The sequence below is a fragment of the Leuresthes tenuis genome, unplaced genomic scaffold (genome assembly GCF_036924035.1).
Source record: "Leuresthes tenuis unplaced genomic scaffold, fLeuTen1.0.hap1 SCAF_5, whole genome shotgun sequence".
Lineage (NCBI taxonomy): Eukaryota > Metazoa > Chordata > Actinopteri > Atheriniformes > Atherinopsidae > Leuresthes > Leuresthes tenuis.
In genome coordinates, this window is record NW_027325359.1 from 22,286,104 (window position 1) to 22,303,195 (window position 17,092).

Below are 17,092 nucleotides of genomic sequence, written 5' to 3' on the forward strand. Positions count from 1 at the left end.
TCTGCAAGTGTAAAGATCCGGTCCACTGTTCCACAACCTGGGCAAAAACCACACTGCTTTAACTGAATCTGATGTTCAACAATTGGTTGAAGGCTTCTCTGCAGAACCTTGCAGTAAAATTTCCCAGGGAGGCTTAAAAACGGAATCATCACCCCGGTGTGCCACTCCACAGGCATTCTCCCAGACCTCCGAGTGACATTGAAGAGGCGTGTCAGCCACGACAACCCCAACATGTCGGTTGTCTTTAACATCTCAGGGCGAATCTTGTCCACCCTCAGCACTTTATCGCCAGGAAGTCTTTTAACTACCCTGGCGCTTTCCGCCAAGTTGATGGACGAATCTTCCCCCACATCTTCAGACTCTCAACTGAAAATCCTTTTTTTACGGTCTCACCGATTTCCTCCCACACTCGAGTTTTAGCTTCAGTGGCCACCAATGCTGCAGCCCTTTTAGTCACTCTGTACCTGTCAGCTGCTTCAGGTGACCCTGGGTCAACCAAATCTGAAAAGCCTCCTTCTTAAACTTGACAGCATCCCTCATCGCTAGCATCCACCAGTAGTTCCTCTGGTTACTGCCACGACAGGCACCGACAACTTTCAGGACACAGCTTTTGGCAGCTACATCCAAAATGATGGTCATAAACACGGTCTATTCAGATTCAATGTCCCCAATGTATCCCGTATTTCAGAAATATTCTCCCAGAGGTGCGAACTTAAGACAGCCCGGACAGGGCTCTCCACCAGACGTTCCCAGTTCACACATTACCATCACTACCATCAAGTAGCCTGGTACCAAGTACACTTATGAACCACCCTATGCTCAAATATGGTATTTGTAATGAACAATGCAGGACTAGCACAAAAGTCCAAAAACAAGACACCACTCAGATTCAGATCAGGGAGGCCATTCCTTCCAGTCATACCTCTCCAGGTCACTCCATCATTGCCAACATGGACATTGAAGTCCACCAGAAAAACAATGGAATCTCCAGGTGGCACCCCCTCTGGGACACCACCCAGAGACTCCAAGAAGGCTGAGTAATCTGAGCTACTGTTTGATGCATACGCACAAGCAATAGTCAGAAACTTACGAGGGAGAACTTCAGCTTCATTTGTGAGTGTCTGACACATCTCCCCTGGGAAACTCCAGAGTATGAGAGAGTCCAGCCACTCTCCAGGAGTTTGTTTCAAAAAGCCAATGCTGTGTGGGGACGTGAGCCCAATTATATCTAGTTGGTACGGTACCAATGGTACCAGTCCACCTCACACACGAGCTCAGGCCCTGTCTCCGCCAGCGAAGTGATATTCCACTTCCCAAGAGCCAGTTTGCAACACTGGGGATTGGCATGCCCAAGCCTTCTGCTGCCACCCAACTCGCAATGCACCTGACCTCGAATTTCCTGCCCAGGAGTGGTGCGTGGAAGGGGCTCTCTAGTTCTTTGAGCTTCAGGCTCAGCCACCCGGCAAGCTCCCCACCCCAGGCCTGGCTCTAGAGGGGTGTCCCAGTTTCCCTTTTCCAGGCGAAGTGACTGTCTTTAACTGGTGCCTCTCCTTTGAGGTCTTTGAATGGCTCTGAATGCCCTGAACGCCCACTGCCGCAGAAGCAGGGAAGAAGAAAAGAGTGGAAAATTTTTTCGGTATTTAGATAATGTACTGTTGAGTATATACTGTCTGTATATGATTTGAGTGCTCTTATGGTGTATGCACATTAAAAAATTAAGCATAGGCAAAGAGATCACAGGAAAAGTGGTAATGTGAGGTAACATGATAACTGATACAATGAGTTTAGATTATAGAAGATTGAGTTCCATATATCAGTGATAGTGGCAGTATTTTTAAGCAAGGTAGATAGTTTTGACATGTATATTTGTTCGCTGAGTAAGTTTTTTGCCGATGTGGTATTAATTTAGTTTTTTGACTTCCAGTTTTTGAGAATAGTTGTCTCTGCGATAAATAGTGCTGTGTTGCTCAAAGGCTTATTTAGCGCTATTTGGGACAAATCTCCAATCAAGCAATGTGAGAAGAATAGTGGGATGAATATATAGAATAGAAATATAGAATATATTTTTTAAAAGGTGTGCAGTCCCGCATGGCACGCAAGTTAACATCAGGAGTGTTCTGTGTGCAGTGTGAGCAGATCTGAGAATGTATAAAACATATTTTCAACATCCTTTCTCCAGTATAGTGTACTCTTTGTCTTGTGTTAGTTGGTATGGTGAATATATTTTTGCTCTTTTTGGGGGTTATTTAGTGAGAGGTTTTTGCAAAATCGGGGGTAAACTGTTAATCTTGTTCCCATTTCTGTGATGGGATTGTGGTATCGAATGAGAAAATAATAAAATATATTTTTGATAATATTTTCTTTTGTGTTAATATTTATAATTGCAGATGTTGGAGTGGAGTGAGAGATCCAAGTTGAGAGAGATCCAAATTTGGTGCTTTATTAAATTTAGATTCCATAGAGGATTTGGTCTGCTGATATTGTAGAAAAGGTTTCTCCCCAATACCATACTTCTGGGCCACATCAGAAAATGGTAATAGAAAATTATTAGGAAATATGTGTTTGAAATGTGTGATACCTTTATTAGTCCATGAAGCTAAATATAATGTTTTGTTATTTATTAGGAAGACTGGGTTGTTCTTGACAGAAGAATATTTATTAGGAGATATTATTGTGCTTGTGATCTGGTCAAAGTCCCATCAGGTTGTCAGAGTTGTCGCAATGGTTGGGTTTTTAAAGCATGGGTACACCACCCAGGGGAAGGGGAAGTATTTGATATTAATTTATTTGTATAATGTCTGTTCCAAGTCTATCCAGAGCTCATCAGACTGATTAGGGTAGATTCATTTATGGATGTATCAAAGTTGATGGGAGATTGAATAATATAGAAGGTTAGTAGCTTCCAAGCCTCCGGGCCTTTGGATTTATTTGAAGTGCTTAATTTCACATGAGATGTTTTGTTTATCCAGTCAAATTTTGAAACGATAGAGTTTAAAAATTTGAACCATAGAGATGGAGGTTTGATGGAGAAGGAAAAGGGATAGGTAATTGTGGGTAATACAGTCATTTTATTTGCAGCAATTCTTCCTTTGAGGAATATTGGTACATTCATCCAACGGCAAAAGTCGTTCTCTATAGTATTAAAAAGTGGTTTGAAACAAAATTCTCGTCACCTCCAATTCCAACAATACACCCATTGTTAATTAGAACCCTGTCACTATGCAAACTTGGAAAGAAACAATTCTCAGGAGACTCAGGAGACTGAAGATGAACTGTGGAGAAGCTTTGAATCCACAGACTGAAATGCACTCTGTGAACCACATGGAGATGATATCAATGCCATGAGTGTGTGACAGATTACATTAACGTCTGTATTATTGCCACAAGGTGCGATAAGGTGCTGCCCCAGTAACAAACAGTGGATTGACGCAACGATGGCGGTGAACCTGGAGACAGCGGGCCCAGAACCGACTAGCAGTGAAAGTGAACTGGTCATACTAAGAGAGTTGCGCAAACTAAGACAGGAGCATGCTGAGGCAGTGGGAGAAAACAAGATCATTGGCAAGACTTGAAACTAATATGAAAGAACTAATGGACAGAAGTGCATCTTTGGAACAAAGAACGGCATATGTGGAGGAAAGACTTGGGAGCACCGAAGACAGGACGACATGGTTGGAGCGCCCCACAGCCTTTTTGCTTCAGGAAACCGCCAAACTTCACCTGAAGTATGACGACCTGAAATCAAGAATGAGACGCAACAATATACGAATTCACGGCATACCCGAAGTAACGGAGAAGAATGACATTATAGGTTTCATAATGGAGCTGATCAAGAACAAAATCCAAAATGCAAATGATATGGATTTACACATTGATAGGGCACACTGCTCACTGCCGGTTGTACCCAAAGACAACACGGCCCCTAGTCATCAGTGCTAGTCATCTATTAGCGTTTCAACTTACGAAGGCTCAGACAAATAGAATAGTCTCAAAAATAAAACACCCCACTTCTAATCAAGTTATGGTAAAACCCAAAGAAATAGCAGAATCTTTTGCAGACTACTACATAAATGTATATCATGATTGCAAAACTAAGCTCAATGATGAGGCAATACAGATTTTTCTCAATAAAATAAATCTGCCAACCCTGTCAGACAAAGAAGCAACTGAAATGATTCAACCAATTTCTACACAGGAAATACTGGATACAATAAAAACACTTAAAAATAACAAATCCCCTGGGACGGATGGGTTTCATGGGGAATTTTACAGATGTTTTAGCAAAGAATTATCAGCTGTATTACATAAAATATTTAATTATGCTTTAACTTCAGGGGATGCTCCAAAATCTTGGTCTGAAGCAATCATATCAGTTTTACATAAAGAAGGAAAACATCCAACTTTATGTGAAGGATGCAGACCTGTGAGTTTACTCTGCAGTGACTTAAAAATTTTTTTTACAAGCATTATAGTGAAATTAATGCAGAAACATATTGGAAAATTAATTCAAACAGATCAAACAGTCTTTATTCTGGGGAGGCAGGGAGCAAACAACATACGGAGGATACTAAACTTAATATCAAGTCCAAGAGACAAGTATTGACCTTCTATGTTGCTTAGATGCCAAGAAGGCTTTTGATTTGATTTGCTTTTTATATCAGACTCTGTCAGTAGTTGGATTCCCCCAGGATTTTATAGATTGGGTAAAAATGATTTATAAAGATCCTAAATCTCAAATCAGATTTAAAGGGGAACTCCGTTTTTTTTAAACCTAGACCTGCATCATCAGTGCCCACCGCTGCAGCACAACTCATTCACTCCAGTAAGGACATCCATCCTACTCAAAGTTGTTGTCCACGTCGTCAAAATCTGAGTAATCTAAATATCTTCCGAAGGACGCCGACTTTCACCAAAATTTGGTATAAATTCCAAATTGAAGATGGGTTCTTGATAAATTGTTTAAGCCAATTTATTTTGAAAGTATTTAAAGTGCAATCGTCTAAAAAGTTAAGGTCACCATTATCATATGAGTTTATTATTACCGATTTTTAAATATAGTGGTTTTTGTTCTTCCATATAAAGTCTAATAACATCTTGTCAATATCTTTTGAGACCTTTTTGTGAACATCGAGAGATAAAGCAGCATGTAAGACGGGATATTCGTATCAAAATATTCTTTAATAGTAGTGTGTATGTTGTCACTAGTAGCACATAAAAACATAGTCTTTCCGGTTTAAAAGACGGGACCATCACCAGTCCAATGACCGGCGATTCATGTCGCCCGAGGGTACCTGCCTTTTCCGTTTTGATTAATGTCATGTTTTCTCTTTTGCAGTTGTGTTTTTTTATATATTGTTGTGTTTTCTCTTTTGTCGTAGTGTTTTTGTTTTTGTTTGTGTTTTTACCTCACTTATTTATTTAGATACATCTCTTCTTTCCCAAACCTCCTCTGGTGTTGAATAGGAGGTACAGCCAATTGCATGTACAGTTGCAATTAAATGTATAAGTATATGTGTAAGTATATGTATACTGTGCAATGCAATCTGTGTACATCAGAACAGACAGATTTGTGAAAAGGGGAAAGGTATGAATTAATATTCATCTCCATGTGTTTTGTTATTGTTGAATAAATTCGAAAAACAAAAGAAGACAGTGCAAAGAGGTGAACATGAAAAGAAAATTGAGAGAAAGCTCCAGCAAAAGAATGGGAGAGATGTGCGGTCAGGGATGAGAAAGATCACAAGCTTTAAGATAAAAGCAGATCAGACTGATGGAAGCCTTGACAGAGTCACTGAACTGAACTTGTATTTCAATAGGTTTAGTTCAAATCAACACTCAGTGTTCTCCTCCCCTGCTTCCAACCACAAAGACCTGACACCCTACCTGTACCCACATCATTCCTTTCACAACTCCATAATGTCACCCTCCACCTCATTTATGGATCTTAACTAAATCTCCCCCCATATCTTAGGACATATTGAAACTTTGGCCTCCCCATTCAGCCTATGTGTCTTCAGCAGTCAGGTGAAGACGCAGCTGGAGCAACTGAACCAGAACAAGGCTCCAGCTCCAGTCATTCCCATGCTCCTGAAGACCTGTGCGAACAGCTATGTGGGAGTCTACAGCACCTCTTCAACCTCAGCCTGAGTAAAGAGAAAGTTCCAGTGCTGTGAAAGACATCTTGCCTTGTTCCTGGACCTAAAAAATCTCATGTATTTGCCCTCGAGTGACTACAGACCAGTTGCCCTAACATCTAGTGTCATGAAAGTCCTGGAGACACTGTTATTGGCTCACCAAAGTAAGCAAGTGAAAACCCACCACAGTTTGCTTATCATCCAGGGATTGGTGTGGAGGATATCTTCATCTACCTGCTTTTGCGAGCCCACTCTCATCTGGAAAAAGTAGGCAGCACAGTGAGGATCGTTTTTTTTTTTTCCTCATTTCTCCAGTGCTTTTGACTTTTTGACAATTTAGACAGGAGGAAGAGCAGTCACCCACCAATCGGAAGGTCGGTGGTTCGACTCTGGCTTCCACGTTGCCACGTTGCCCCCCCAGTGCATCATTGGGGGTATGAATGTGTGTGAATGATTAGAAAAAGCACGTAGTTATGTGCATCTTAAGACGTGCTGTATGAGTGTGTGTGAGTGGGGTGAATGCAGCATGTAGTGAAGCGCTTTGAGTGGTCAGACTAGAAAAGCGCTATACAAGTCCATTTAACATTACCATTTACTGTTATATAAGAAACTCCAGAAAATACATGTGGGAGCCGCTACAAAAACCTGGATTATTGAGTACCTCACAAACAGACCAGAGTTTGAAACTGAGAGGTTGTGTGTCTGATAACGTGGTCAGCAGCACCGGAGCACCACAGTTGCGAAAACTGTTTAATCTTTAGCCCCGAAATAGTTCTTTTACAAAAGAACAGCATCACTTTAGATTAAACAAAATCAAAAACAAGATATCACTATCAAAGTTGAACCAAAGAAGAGGGCAAACTGCACACAAAGCTGCATTTTCCACCAAATGAGTCTCTACAGGACCATGAGCCGTTAGGATTGGAGCAGAGTCTGGAGGCCAGTCCAATGGGTTCTTGCAGTAGTTGTTCAGACAGGTCAAGTGAGCCAATTCTTACTGAATAATGACACACTCTTTGAATGAAGGAGGGAGGTTTAAAGCTTCTTCAGAGGCTCAAGGCCATAAAAACTTTAAATACAACATTAAGGCTGTCTACAAGAAAAGACATAACATACTGTACTTTCTGAGGAAGCTAAGGTCCTTCAATGTCTGCACGGAAATGTTGCATATCCTCCACAAGTCTGTTGTGAAGAGTGCAGTCTGCTTTGCAGCCATCTGTTGGGGCAGCAGCATTAGAGACAATTATTTAAAGAAACTGGTCAAACTGATAAAGAAGACTATCATAAGCCACATAGCCACGGGTGTATAAATTCAAGCACCTTGGCATGCAGACTGCTTCTACAAACATTAAACATTTGTGAAAGAATGGGTCGCTCTCAGGAGCTCAGTGAATTCCACCGTGGTACCGTGATAGGATACCACCTGTACAACAAGTCCAATAGGGAAATTTCCTCGCTACTAAATATTCCACAGTCAACTGTTAGTGGTTGAGGTCCTTACTGCCAGCAGCAACAAGTGATTAGAATGAAAGGCTGTAATGATTGCTTGAAAAAGAAAGAATTTCACTGCAACAATATAATTTACATTAAGTATTTTTTTCATTTAATTTAATTTAGGGTAGAAGAACTTATGGAATTCCATTTTATGCTGTGAATACTGAAAGTTTCCACGAGAAATAGTCACACTGACCAGAGGGGGGACAATTATAGACTACTCATCTTTCGCCTGTACATGTACTGTATATATTTGTGAAATAAAATAGATTAATAGTCAATTCTCATAGTCAACATATGGATTGTGGAAAAAATTGACAGGTTTTTATGGTATGCAGCATAGCTTCGACAAGGGTGAAGTTGCAGCATGGCAGCAAGGCTCACGGTGTGCTTCTAGTGTGCAGTGGTGAATACCTACCAGCATTGCTCCAAGCAGAGATAACCACTGAGGTGGTGGTGGGGTGCAGGGAGATGCACCTGAACAAGTCAGTTCACTTTGAATTGACTGAGCCCATTAGAAATGTAATTAGCTGGGCAAATTATGCTACTATTGTTGTCCAGAGAAAGTGCTGATGGGGCAGGCTAGTTCTGCTGAATATCTTACAACAAAATTGTTGGGTGGGGTCAGTTATTTCAGACTGCAGTATCTGCAATACATTATTATTAGTCCATTGAAAATTTGTAAAACCAAAGATAATACATTCTTTTTTTTTTGTGGAGCACAGATCAAGAAAACTAATGTTATCTGCAAGAACTTGCTGACTTCTCCCTGAATTTTTCCTCATTCACTTCAGGTGGTTCTGAACCCCACTACCAATGGACCAAAGCAGGCAGAGTTCCATCGGATGGTTGTTCCCAAAAACAGCCAGGACACAGATCTAAAGATTAAACTGGCTATCCGCATGGAAAAACCTCCCAACTTGAAGCACAGTGGGTCAGTATGTCATTTGTTCTTTGTTTTGGCAAAGTTTCTCCACTGGAAATTAACAATGGATTTCGGAGTTGTAGGGTTTTATACCATGAAAACCAGTTGTGAAATATTGCATTACTTGCAAATTGTGATAGACTTAATGTTTGATCTCTAAAGGTTTGACCTAAGCTGTTCTTTGCCTTTGTTAGAGTATCTACAACATGTAATTTGGGTAAAAACTTCATCAACAAACATGTTACACATCTGTTTTCAAATGTATGTCAAGTTGTAATTCTTCAGCAATTTATTTAAATTATTTAAATAATTTATTATTTTTATTTATTTATAAAGGATTATTAATTTTTTTTTTATAATTCAGTAAAGAAGACGGCATGTACAGTTCTTACTTTGAATTAGGCTATTGTTGGTTTAAGTATAATCTTACCCTTTTACTTATTAGAATTAGTTTTGATTTATTTATTTCTTATATGGTAGTGGGAGAATACATTGTAACTTTCTTTCTCACAAAGTAGTGCTATGATACACAATCTGTATGTGTAGTTCTTAATTATAACCAGAAGATGGCAGCAAATTCCATGCTGACAAAACATTGCTGTTCTTGTGACACCTTGGTCCTCACATGCAAAGATAAAGTGTTTAATTCAAGGCTGGGGCCTCTAACATTTAGAGGCAAAGTATAACTGTTTTTCCTCAGCCTAGTCATTGTCCATTTTTACTATAAAGTTAGTGTCTACAAAGGATTTAATTAAAGTCATATATCTATCTATTTCTATCCATCTATCTTTTTATCTGTTCATCAGTCTGTCTATCTGTCTGTCTGTCTGTCTGTGTCTGTCTATCAGTCCGTTGTTTGGTCTGTTTTATTGTTTCAGTTTGCCAATCTTCCTCCTGGGAGCTGATAATGTGTTTGCTCTGGAGCCCCATCACTTCATGATCTACACAGTCAGAGATGACAAAATGTGCATCCTCTCATGTCACTAAGTGTAGACTAAAAATGTTAATTATGCGACTAAATTTGGAGTGGAAAGCTGGAGAGAACTGTGAGGTTCTGTGTATAGCCTCTGTTGTTGATTTGAAGTATTTTTTCCTTCCCAACTCTCCACCTCCTCCTCCGCCAGACAGCCATCTAATGGGAGGGTTCATTCAGAAAAAAAGAAAAAGAAAGACGTTACAGTTTACTTTTGGTTTTTCAAGATTCTCCACAAGGGGTTGGGGTTAGTGAGCAACTTTAAAACATTTGTTAATATGGTTGGATTTCAGGTTGTTCTCTGAATGGGTTGTTTGATCCACATTGTTAAGAGAGTCTTGCTTTGGTAAGAAGCAATGTCTTGCAAATTGTAAGACTCATTATTTATGCATTAGGCATTTTATAGGCTCATTTCAGACAAATAAATAGAAGAAAAGGTCCATTAACAGATTGAACACGAGTCCATATAAGGCTTACAGATGCTATATCGCACATTCACTATCAAAGTAAAACAAGCTGAGAGATACACAGAAACAAGAGCTACTATGGTTGGAAATTTTTCTCTGCAAAGATGATAAATAATAATACAAATAAAAAAAGAATATATATATATATATATAATTATTTATTATTTGTTTTATTCTTTTTTAATTTTTTAAAATTTATTTGAAAATGGGAAGAACTAGAAATCTAAAACTGCCAAAGCCAGATTTCCTTGATTTAACAAGTCTATTTAGGGCTAGTTTTTCATGAGCTGGAGAATGAGTCTCAGAGGTCAAGGATTCTTCAATTCAAAGAGAAAACTTTAATCAAGTTATTATTGTGCTTTTCTTTCCAGAGAAACAACCAATACTCGCTTAAAATCCTGTTTTAATCATGTATATTCCTAAAAAAAAATTGGTTTGGAATTTGGTTTGGAGCTCTACTTAAAGAAAACTGCCGCATGTATCTATATTCTTAAAGCTTTTTTAATAATAGCTCTAACAATTTTTTCTTTCTTCCAAAGCACATGAAGCACTTGTTAAAGAAGATGTTCTTTTTTCCTTGTTCTGTTAAAACAATTCAGTGTCTCACCGGTTTTTAAGTATCTGTGTCGACAGCTATATAACCAGTTGACAGCTTTGACAGTTTTGACTGTTAAATGCCTGTAGTAAATTCTCGCTCAATCGCTGTAAAATGATGCTGCTCAGTAGATGTTTGAAATAGCAGGAGAAGCAGTGGCAGCCAAATAATTTTCACAAGTGGCTGGCGAGCTCTGCCGCATGTTAAGTCATTTGGAATAGCACAGATTCTCCGTGCAGATGCACAGCAGCTTGGAGTGAAGGCCTTTTCTGTAAGGGCGGGATGCAGGGCTGTAGAAAGAGAGGTCTAGTCATTGAATGATTTTCCTTGCTTGCACTTGCCTGTATACCACACTTCAGGAAGCCTGGGAGAGACCATTGATTGAGAAGCAGTGCTGGTCATTCTTACATTTTCATCACAGCTTGCTTAGGTCTTTGTCACATCCTCATTTGGCATATGACTCATTATCTCTTTTTAAAGTTACAGTATGTGTGAAGTAATAGCTTGTGAAGTAATTGCATCATTTAGTGAAATAAATTGTGCTATAAGCCCTGAAAGACCTTTAAATAAATTTTTTTTTCTTTTTTTCTCTCTCTCTTTTGTTAACATTAAGTGACTGATATTATTGTCATCTCTGTTCTGCTGGAAAAAGGCAACCTTAGCTAACTTTATTCAAAAGAAAATGAAATCTTAATGATTTAGATATTTCTTTTCTCCAGACATTTTTCTATCGTTTTGATGCACTTTGAAACCTGCAACAAGAGTAGGACTGCAACAGCATTTATTTTCAATCTGAATTTTGTAAAACAATAAATATCTTTCTCATCTACTGATGTGTTTAATCTAATGTGTCAGAATATTGTAAAGAAAATTAATAAATAAAATACCCAGACCATTGTCCCAAGACGTTTTATCCAACCCTTAAATTTCCCCGTTTTTGCTGTGAGAATCCAAAATCTAAAAGAAACAAAATGTTAACACTGATTTAAGTGCTCATCAGTCAGTGATTAAATAATTTGATGATATTTCTCATGTGTGCAAGCAATCAGTTTCATATGAGGACATCTTTTAGTGCCTCACAGGTTATTGATTTGATGTTACAACAGAGAAATTTGAAGGAATTATTTACAAGTTTAAAGAAAATAAATAATTCTAGTATTTAAGTTAAGTATATACCTGCATCTCGATACCTATTGGACTTGACAAGGGATTTTATCATGTGCCTCATTTCTCAAGTGTACAAAACAACTCCTCCACAAGGTTTATTTGATCTAGTTCTGGAGCTTTCAGTCATATTACATCATCTCGATCAGCTTCCCACTAAACTTTTACATAGAGAACTTGAGTACAGCCCTGCAAATCATCACAAATATAAGAAACAATATTAAACTGCAATTTAATGAACTGCAATAGTATGTAAAAAGTGTCTCCAAACCATAGTCGAAACACAGTAGTATTCAAAGAAGATTACAGATATTGCTGTAGACAAGCACTCTACACTGCATCATCATTAGATGGTAGGTGGTCATAAAAATCTTAGATAAAGTGCGCATGAAATCTGTCACTTTGCAAGGTGGAATTAATTATTTAGAATTGTTAATTAGTTTATTCACATCGGTGTATGTCGATGCTTTCTTGATTTGTTACCGTGGCAACACTGCTCCTGTCAAGTTAATCCAGAAAGATGCACACTACTGTTAAATTACTATAAAGTATGCTGAATGATGGAATGAAGGGTACATAAACTCAATATCTGCAGTAGTGCATAGAATGGAACTAGTATTAAAACAGATGCTTTATTGACACATTTTATTGTTTGAACCAGTAGTGAACCATTGAGCAGAATTATATTTCAGCACGATAACAAATCCAATTAAAGCTGCAAGCAGCAATAAAAGGCCCTCACACCTTGGCCGTGTCTCAGCTTCTGTTGCAACAGAGGACCCTGGCAGCAGCTACAATGAGGTGTTCACCCTACACCTCACTGGGTACGCCACTCCAAGCATTGATGGCTTCCTCCTAGTAGTCATCAAGTGGAACTATGATCATGAGTGGATGCTGATGTGCAAACGGGTTTACTCTGCTACTGGTGTCAATCATGCAAAACATGAGTGTTGTTGGACAATGCACCATAGAGTTAAAGCAGAGCTATGGTGATATGAGAATGTTTAGTTAAAATCTGTTCAAGATGGGATTGTCTTGAAATGTGAATTTTGATGAAAAATAGATGTTGTATGTACCATTTGTAATGACTTCCTTTATTATTATTATTATTATTATTATTATTATTATTATTTATTAATTATAAAGCATTCAAATTCGCCATGGATGTATATGATGAACAAGCATAAGCAAAGATAGATAGATAAGAACATCTCATTGGAGGAGATATTAATACACATTAATTTAATGTGTAGAGGGTGGTGGTAGTGGGGGTGGGGAATCATTGTCAGTGGGGGGTCTCTGGTCTTGTTTATGAGACCAGCTGCAGAGGGGAAGAAACTGTTCTTGTGGCATTAGGTTTTGGACTTGATGGACTGCAGCATCCTTACAGGGGGGAGTGGGTCAAAGAGTTTGTGTCTGGGATGGGAGGGGTCAGCTGCAATCTTGCCTGCATGCCTCAGGGTCATCAGGAGTACAGTTCCTGGAGACTTGGGAGGTTGCAGCCAATCTCCTTCTCAGCAGAGTGAATGATATGCTGCAGTCTGGCCTTGTCCCTGGCCGTGGCAGCAGCGTACCAGACAGTGATGAAGGAGGTGAGGATGGACTCGATGATGGCAGAGTAGAAGTGCACCATCATTGCCTTTGGCAGGTTGAATTTCTTCAACTGCCTCAGGAAGTACATCCTCTGCTGGGCTTTTTTGATGAGACTTCAGGTCCTGGGTAATGATGGAGCCCAGGAAGCGGGAGGACACCACAATGTTCACTGGGGATTCATACAGGGTGATGGGTGTAGGTGGGGTTGTGCTCTTACTAAAATCCACAAACATCTCCACTGCCTCAACAGTGTTGAGCGGTAGGTTGTTCTCCCTGCATGTCTCCAGATGATCAGTCTCCCACCTGTAGGTGGACTCGTCCCAACCAGAGATGAGTCCGATGAGGGTTGTGTAATCCGCAAACTTCAGGAGCTTGACAAACTGGTGACTGGAGGTGCAGCTGTTCGTGTACAGGGAGAAGAGCAGAGGAGAAGGGGAACCTTGAGCCTTGAGGGGAACCGGTGCTGATGGTCTTGAAGTCGGAGACATGTTTCCCCAGTTTCACATGTTGCTTCCTATCAGAGAGGAAGTCTGTGATTCACCTGAAGGTGGAGTCAGGCACACTCAGCTGGGAGAGCTTGTTCTGAAGAAGAGCCAGGAGGATGTTTTCGAAGGCAGAGCTGAAGTCCACAAACAGGATTCTGACGTAGGTTCCTGCAGAGTCAAGGTGCCGGAGGATGAAGTGGAGGGTCATGTTGATGGCATTGTCTACTGATCTGTTGGCTCTGTAGGTGAACTGCAGGGGGTCCAGGAGTGGATCCGTGATGGATTTGAGGTGTGACAGGACAAGGCATTTGAAGGACTTCATGACCACAGAGGTCAGGGCGACAGGTCTGTAGTCGTTAAGTCCTGTACTTGGTTTTTTAGGGATATGGATAATGGTGTAGGCTTTGAAGCAGCCTGGAACATGGCAAGTCTTCAGTGAGCTGTTGAAAATGTCTGTGAACACTGGAGACAGCTGGGTCAGCACAGTGCTTCAAGGTGGACGGGGAGACAGAGTCAAGTCCTGCTACCTTGTGGGGGTTCTGCTGAGGTGGGGTGGGTCGTGTTCCTGGGCTGTGCCTGGTGAGAGGTGTTATGGGGAATGGTGTCAGGTCTACTCCAAGGCGACAGTAAAACTCATTCAGCTGGTTGGCCAGTCGCAGGTCATTTGTAGAGTGGGGGGCTGTAGGTCTATAGTTAGTCGTTAGCTGAGAACAGGTTTTGTAGCTTCTCAGAGTACTGTAGTTTAGCATCTCTTATCGCCTTGCTAAACTTGTACTTAGACTCTTTGAACTTGTCCCTTTCCTCACTCCTGAACGCTCTTTCCTTTTCCAACCATAACTTTCTGAGTTTGGCTGTGAACCAGGGTTTGTCATTGTTGTAACTCACCCTGGTGCGTGATGGGATACAGCTGAACAGAAGCTGATGTATGATGTCACAGCCTCTGTGTACTCATCCAGACTGTTGGTGGCAGACCTGAAAATTTCCCAGTCAGTGCAGTCCAGACATGCCTGTAGTTCCTCCACGGCCTCAGTACAGGTTTACAGAGCTTTAGTTTCTGCCTGTATGAGGGGATCATGTGGACCTTGACATGTTCAGAGTGTCCCAGTGCTGCACGGGGGACGACATGATAGGCGCCATTGACTGTGGTGTAGTCACATCATTACACCAGCCGCTGTTAGTATAAAAACAGATTCCTCCACCTTTCACTTTTCCGGAGAGTTCTGTGTCCTGGTCCGGACAAATTGCAGAGTTGGAAGCCTGCCAGTTACAGCCCAGAGTCCGGTATGGATCCACACAGCCATATCTCCGTGAAGCACAAAGCGGAAGATGAAGAAAAGTCTCTGTTTTTCCTCATGAGCAACTGTAGTTGGACAGTGAACGCACATTGGAGAGGTATTCCTGGTAGCGGTGTACAAAGGCCTTGTCTGCAGAGTCACACAAGCGCACCAGCACGCCCGTTCCTCTGGCGTTTCACTGCAAGGGCAAAGGTGAGCGCACCTTTGGCCAAAATGTCCAATAATTCCACTGATGCGATATATTCAGGGAATAATCTCCATAAAACATGCAAAGTTTGGTGAAGCTTGGGGGTTGTATGCTTGAGATGTAGGGGCTTCCTGTCTCATGGCGAAACGTCAAAATCATGGCAGAGCATCAAAGTTTGGGATGCTGCCACGCCCAGACCCAATTTTATGCATTCCTTTGGAAAATTGGATAGTTTCATGAGATTTTGAGCATGTTCAGACACCCCCCCCCCCAAAAAAAAAAAAAATTTAGGAATAGAATAATAATAATAATAATAAAAATTAAAACTGCAATCAGCAATAAAGGCCCTCATACTGCTTCGGTCAGTGACACAACTGAGGGCCCTGGCGAATGCGTCATCTAGGCTTCTGGGTCCTGGCTTGTCAGGCATGGCGCTTAAAGGACGTAGTGATTGCTTCATCTCAACACCCATTCGGTGACAATGTAAACACAAGTCAATACTAACATGCAAATATGATCAGTCCAGCACTTTTAGCAATCATGCAAAATATGAGTTGTGTAGGACAGTGCCATTCTAAGTAACATTAAATTTCGGTTTCATGGTGACAGACTGTCATTTAACAGGAAATATCTTAAATAAATAATGGTAATATGTAGACTGAGCCATATTGAAAAGATGAGGGAGCTACTGAGCAAAGTTTCAAATGTATACTTTGGAGTGGCTTTATAGTTTATATAATAGTTCAAACCATGTGAATTCCTTTTTCAACAGGATGGGGTTTATGGTGATGAGACAGTGTGACATGGTTGTGTGCAATATGGGACTGTGATCATCAGTCAGCGCGGTTACATGCGGGCAATCGGATCGGATTAATGGCTAAATTACGGCTAAATTAGATTGAGTTATTCAGCTCATGTAACAAGCTTAATCCGACAAGAAATTGAATCGGATCGGGTTATTTGCGATCGAATTAAGACCCTGGGATAACTCGATCCGATTGCCCACTTAACGTGCCTGGAGACGACAGTGGAGCGTTCTGCGCATGCTCGAGATTTTTCCCCGCGATCGTCACCCGGAATTCGAAGGAGACGATATCACTGTTATTGTCGCCGTTGTCAGAAAGAAACAAACAACGCGATGGAGAATGCGCCGTTGTGCATCGCGTTTGTGCCATAACCATGCTCATCACAAATGTAGAGGGACGAAGCTTCATCTTGCTCTTCGTTCGCCATCTTTCTTGAATGCCTGAGTTTTGCTGTTGTTGGTGGTGAAGACATCAACAACCGGAAGTGGCTCTATTAGCGACAGTTGAAATGGATACAGCGCCACTTATCTACTGTGGTATTGCATGCTTTGTGCCAGTGATTCGATACATTCATGGCCATGGAACAAAGGATAATTATCCTTGCTCAGATAAGGAGCATAACCCAACTATAGCTATAATCGAGTTAATCTTATCATGTAAACCCACTGAGTGACGGATGGCGGTGATACTGACTGGAGGATCTAACTTACACATTATGAAAATCAATTACAAGCTTAACAACAACATTATGTACCATTTTACCACAACCATATTATTCACAAAAAAAGACCTGATGGATTAACTCTTGCACATGTACGTAGCCTACAATGTCAGATAAGGTTCAACAGGGTTGCACTATTGAGCGTGTTCTAACTGTAGTAACCGCAACTGCTTTTTCATCACGACTTATTTGTTGCATCAAACATACAGTATGTCCTAATTAAAACAATAAGTAAACACACGTAAGAATAGCT

The 17,092-nt window shown here is 40.5% G+C and overlaps 1 protein-coding gene across 1 annotated transcript in view; it reads left to right on the forward strand.

The window, feature by feature from the left end:
- cadps2 (Ca++-dependent secretion activator 2) overlaps nt 1–17,092 on the forward strand; it is a 197,867-nt gene that overhangs the window by 61,028 nt on the left and 119,747 nt on the right. Inside the window, exon 8 of the mRNA XM_072386456.1 lies at nt 8,423–8,562. Coding sequence (XP_072242557.1) covers nt 8,423–8,562 — 140 coding nt within the window. The remainder of the gene's footprint in view (nt 1–8,422; nt 8,563–17,092) is intronic.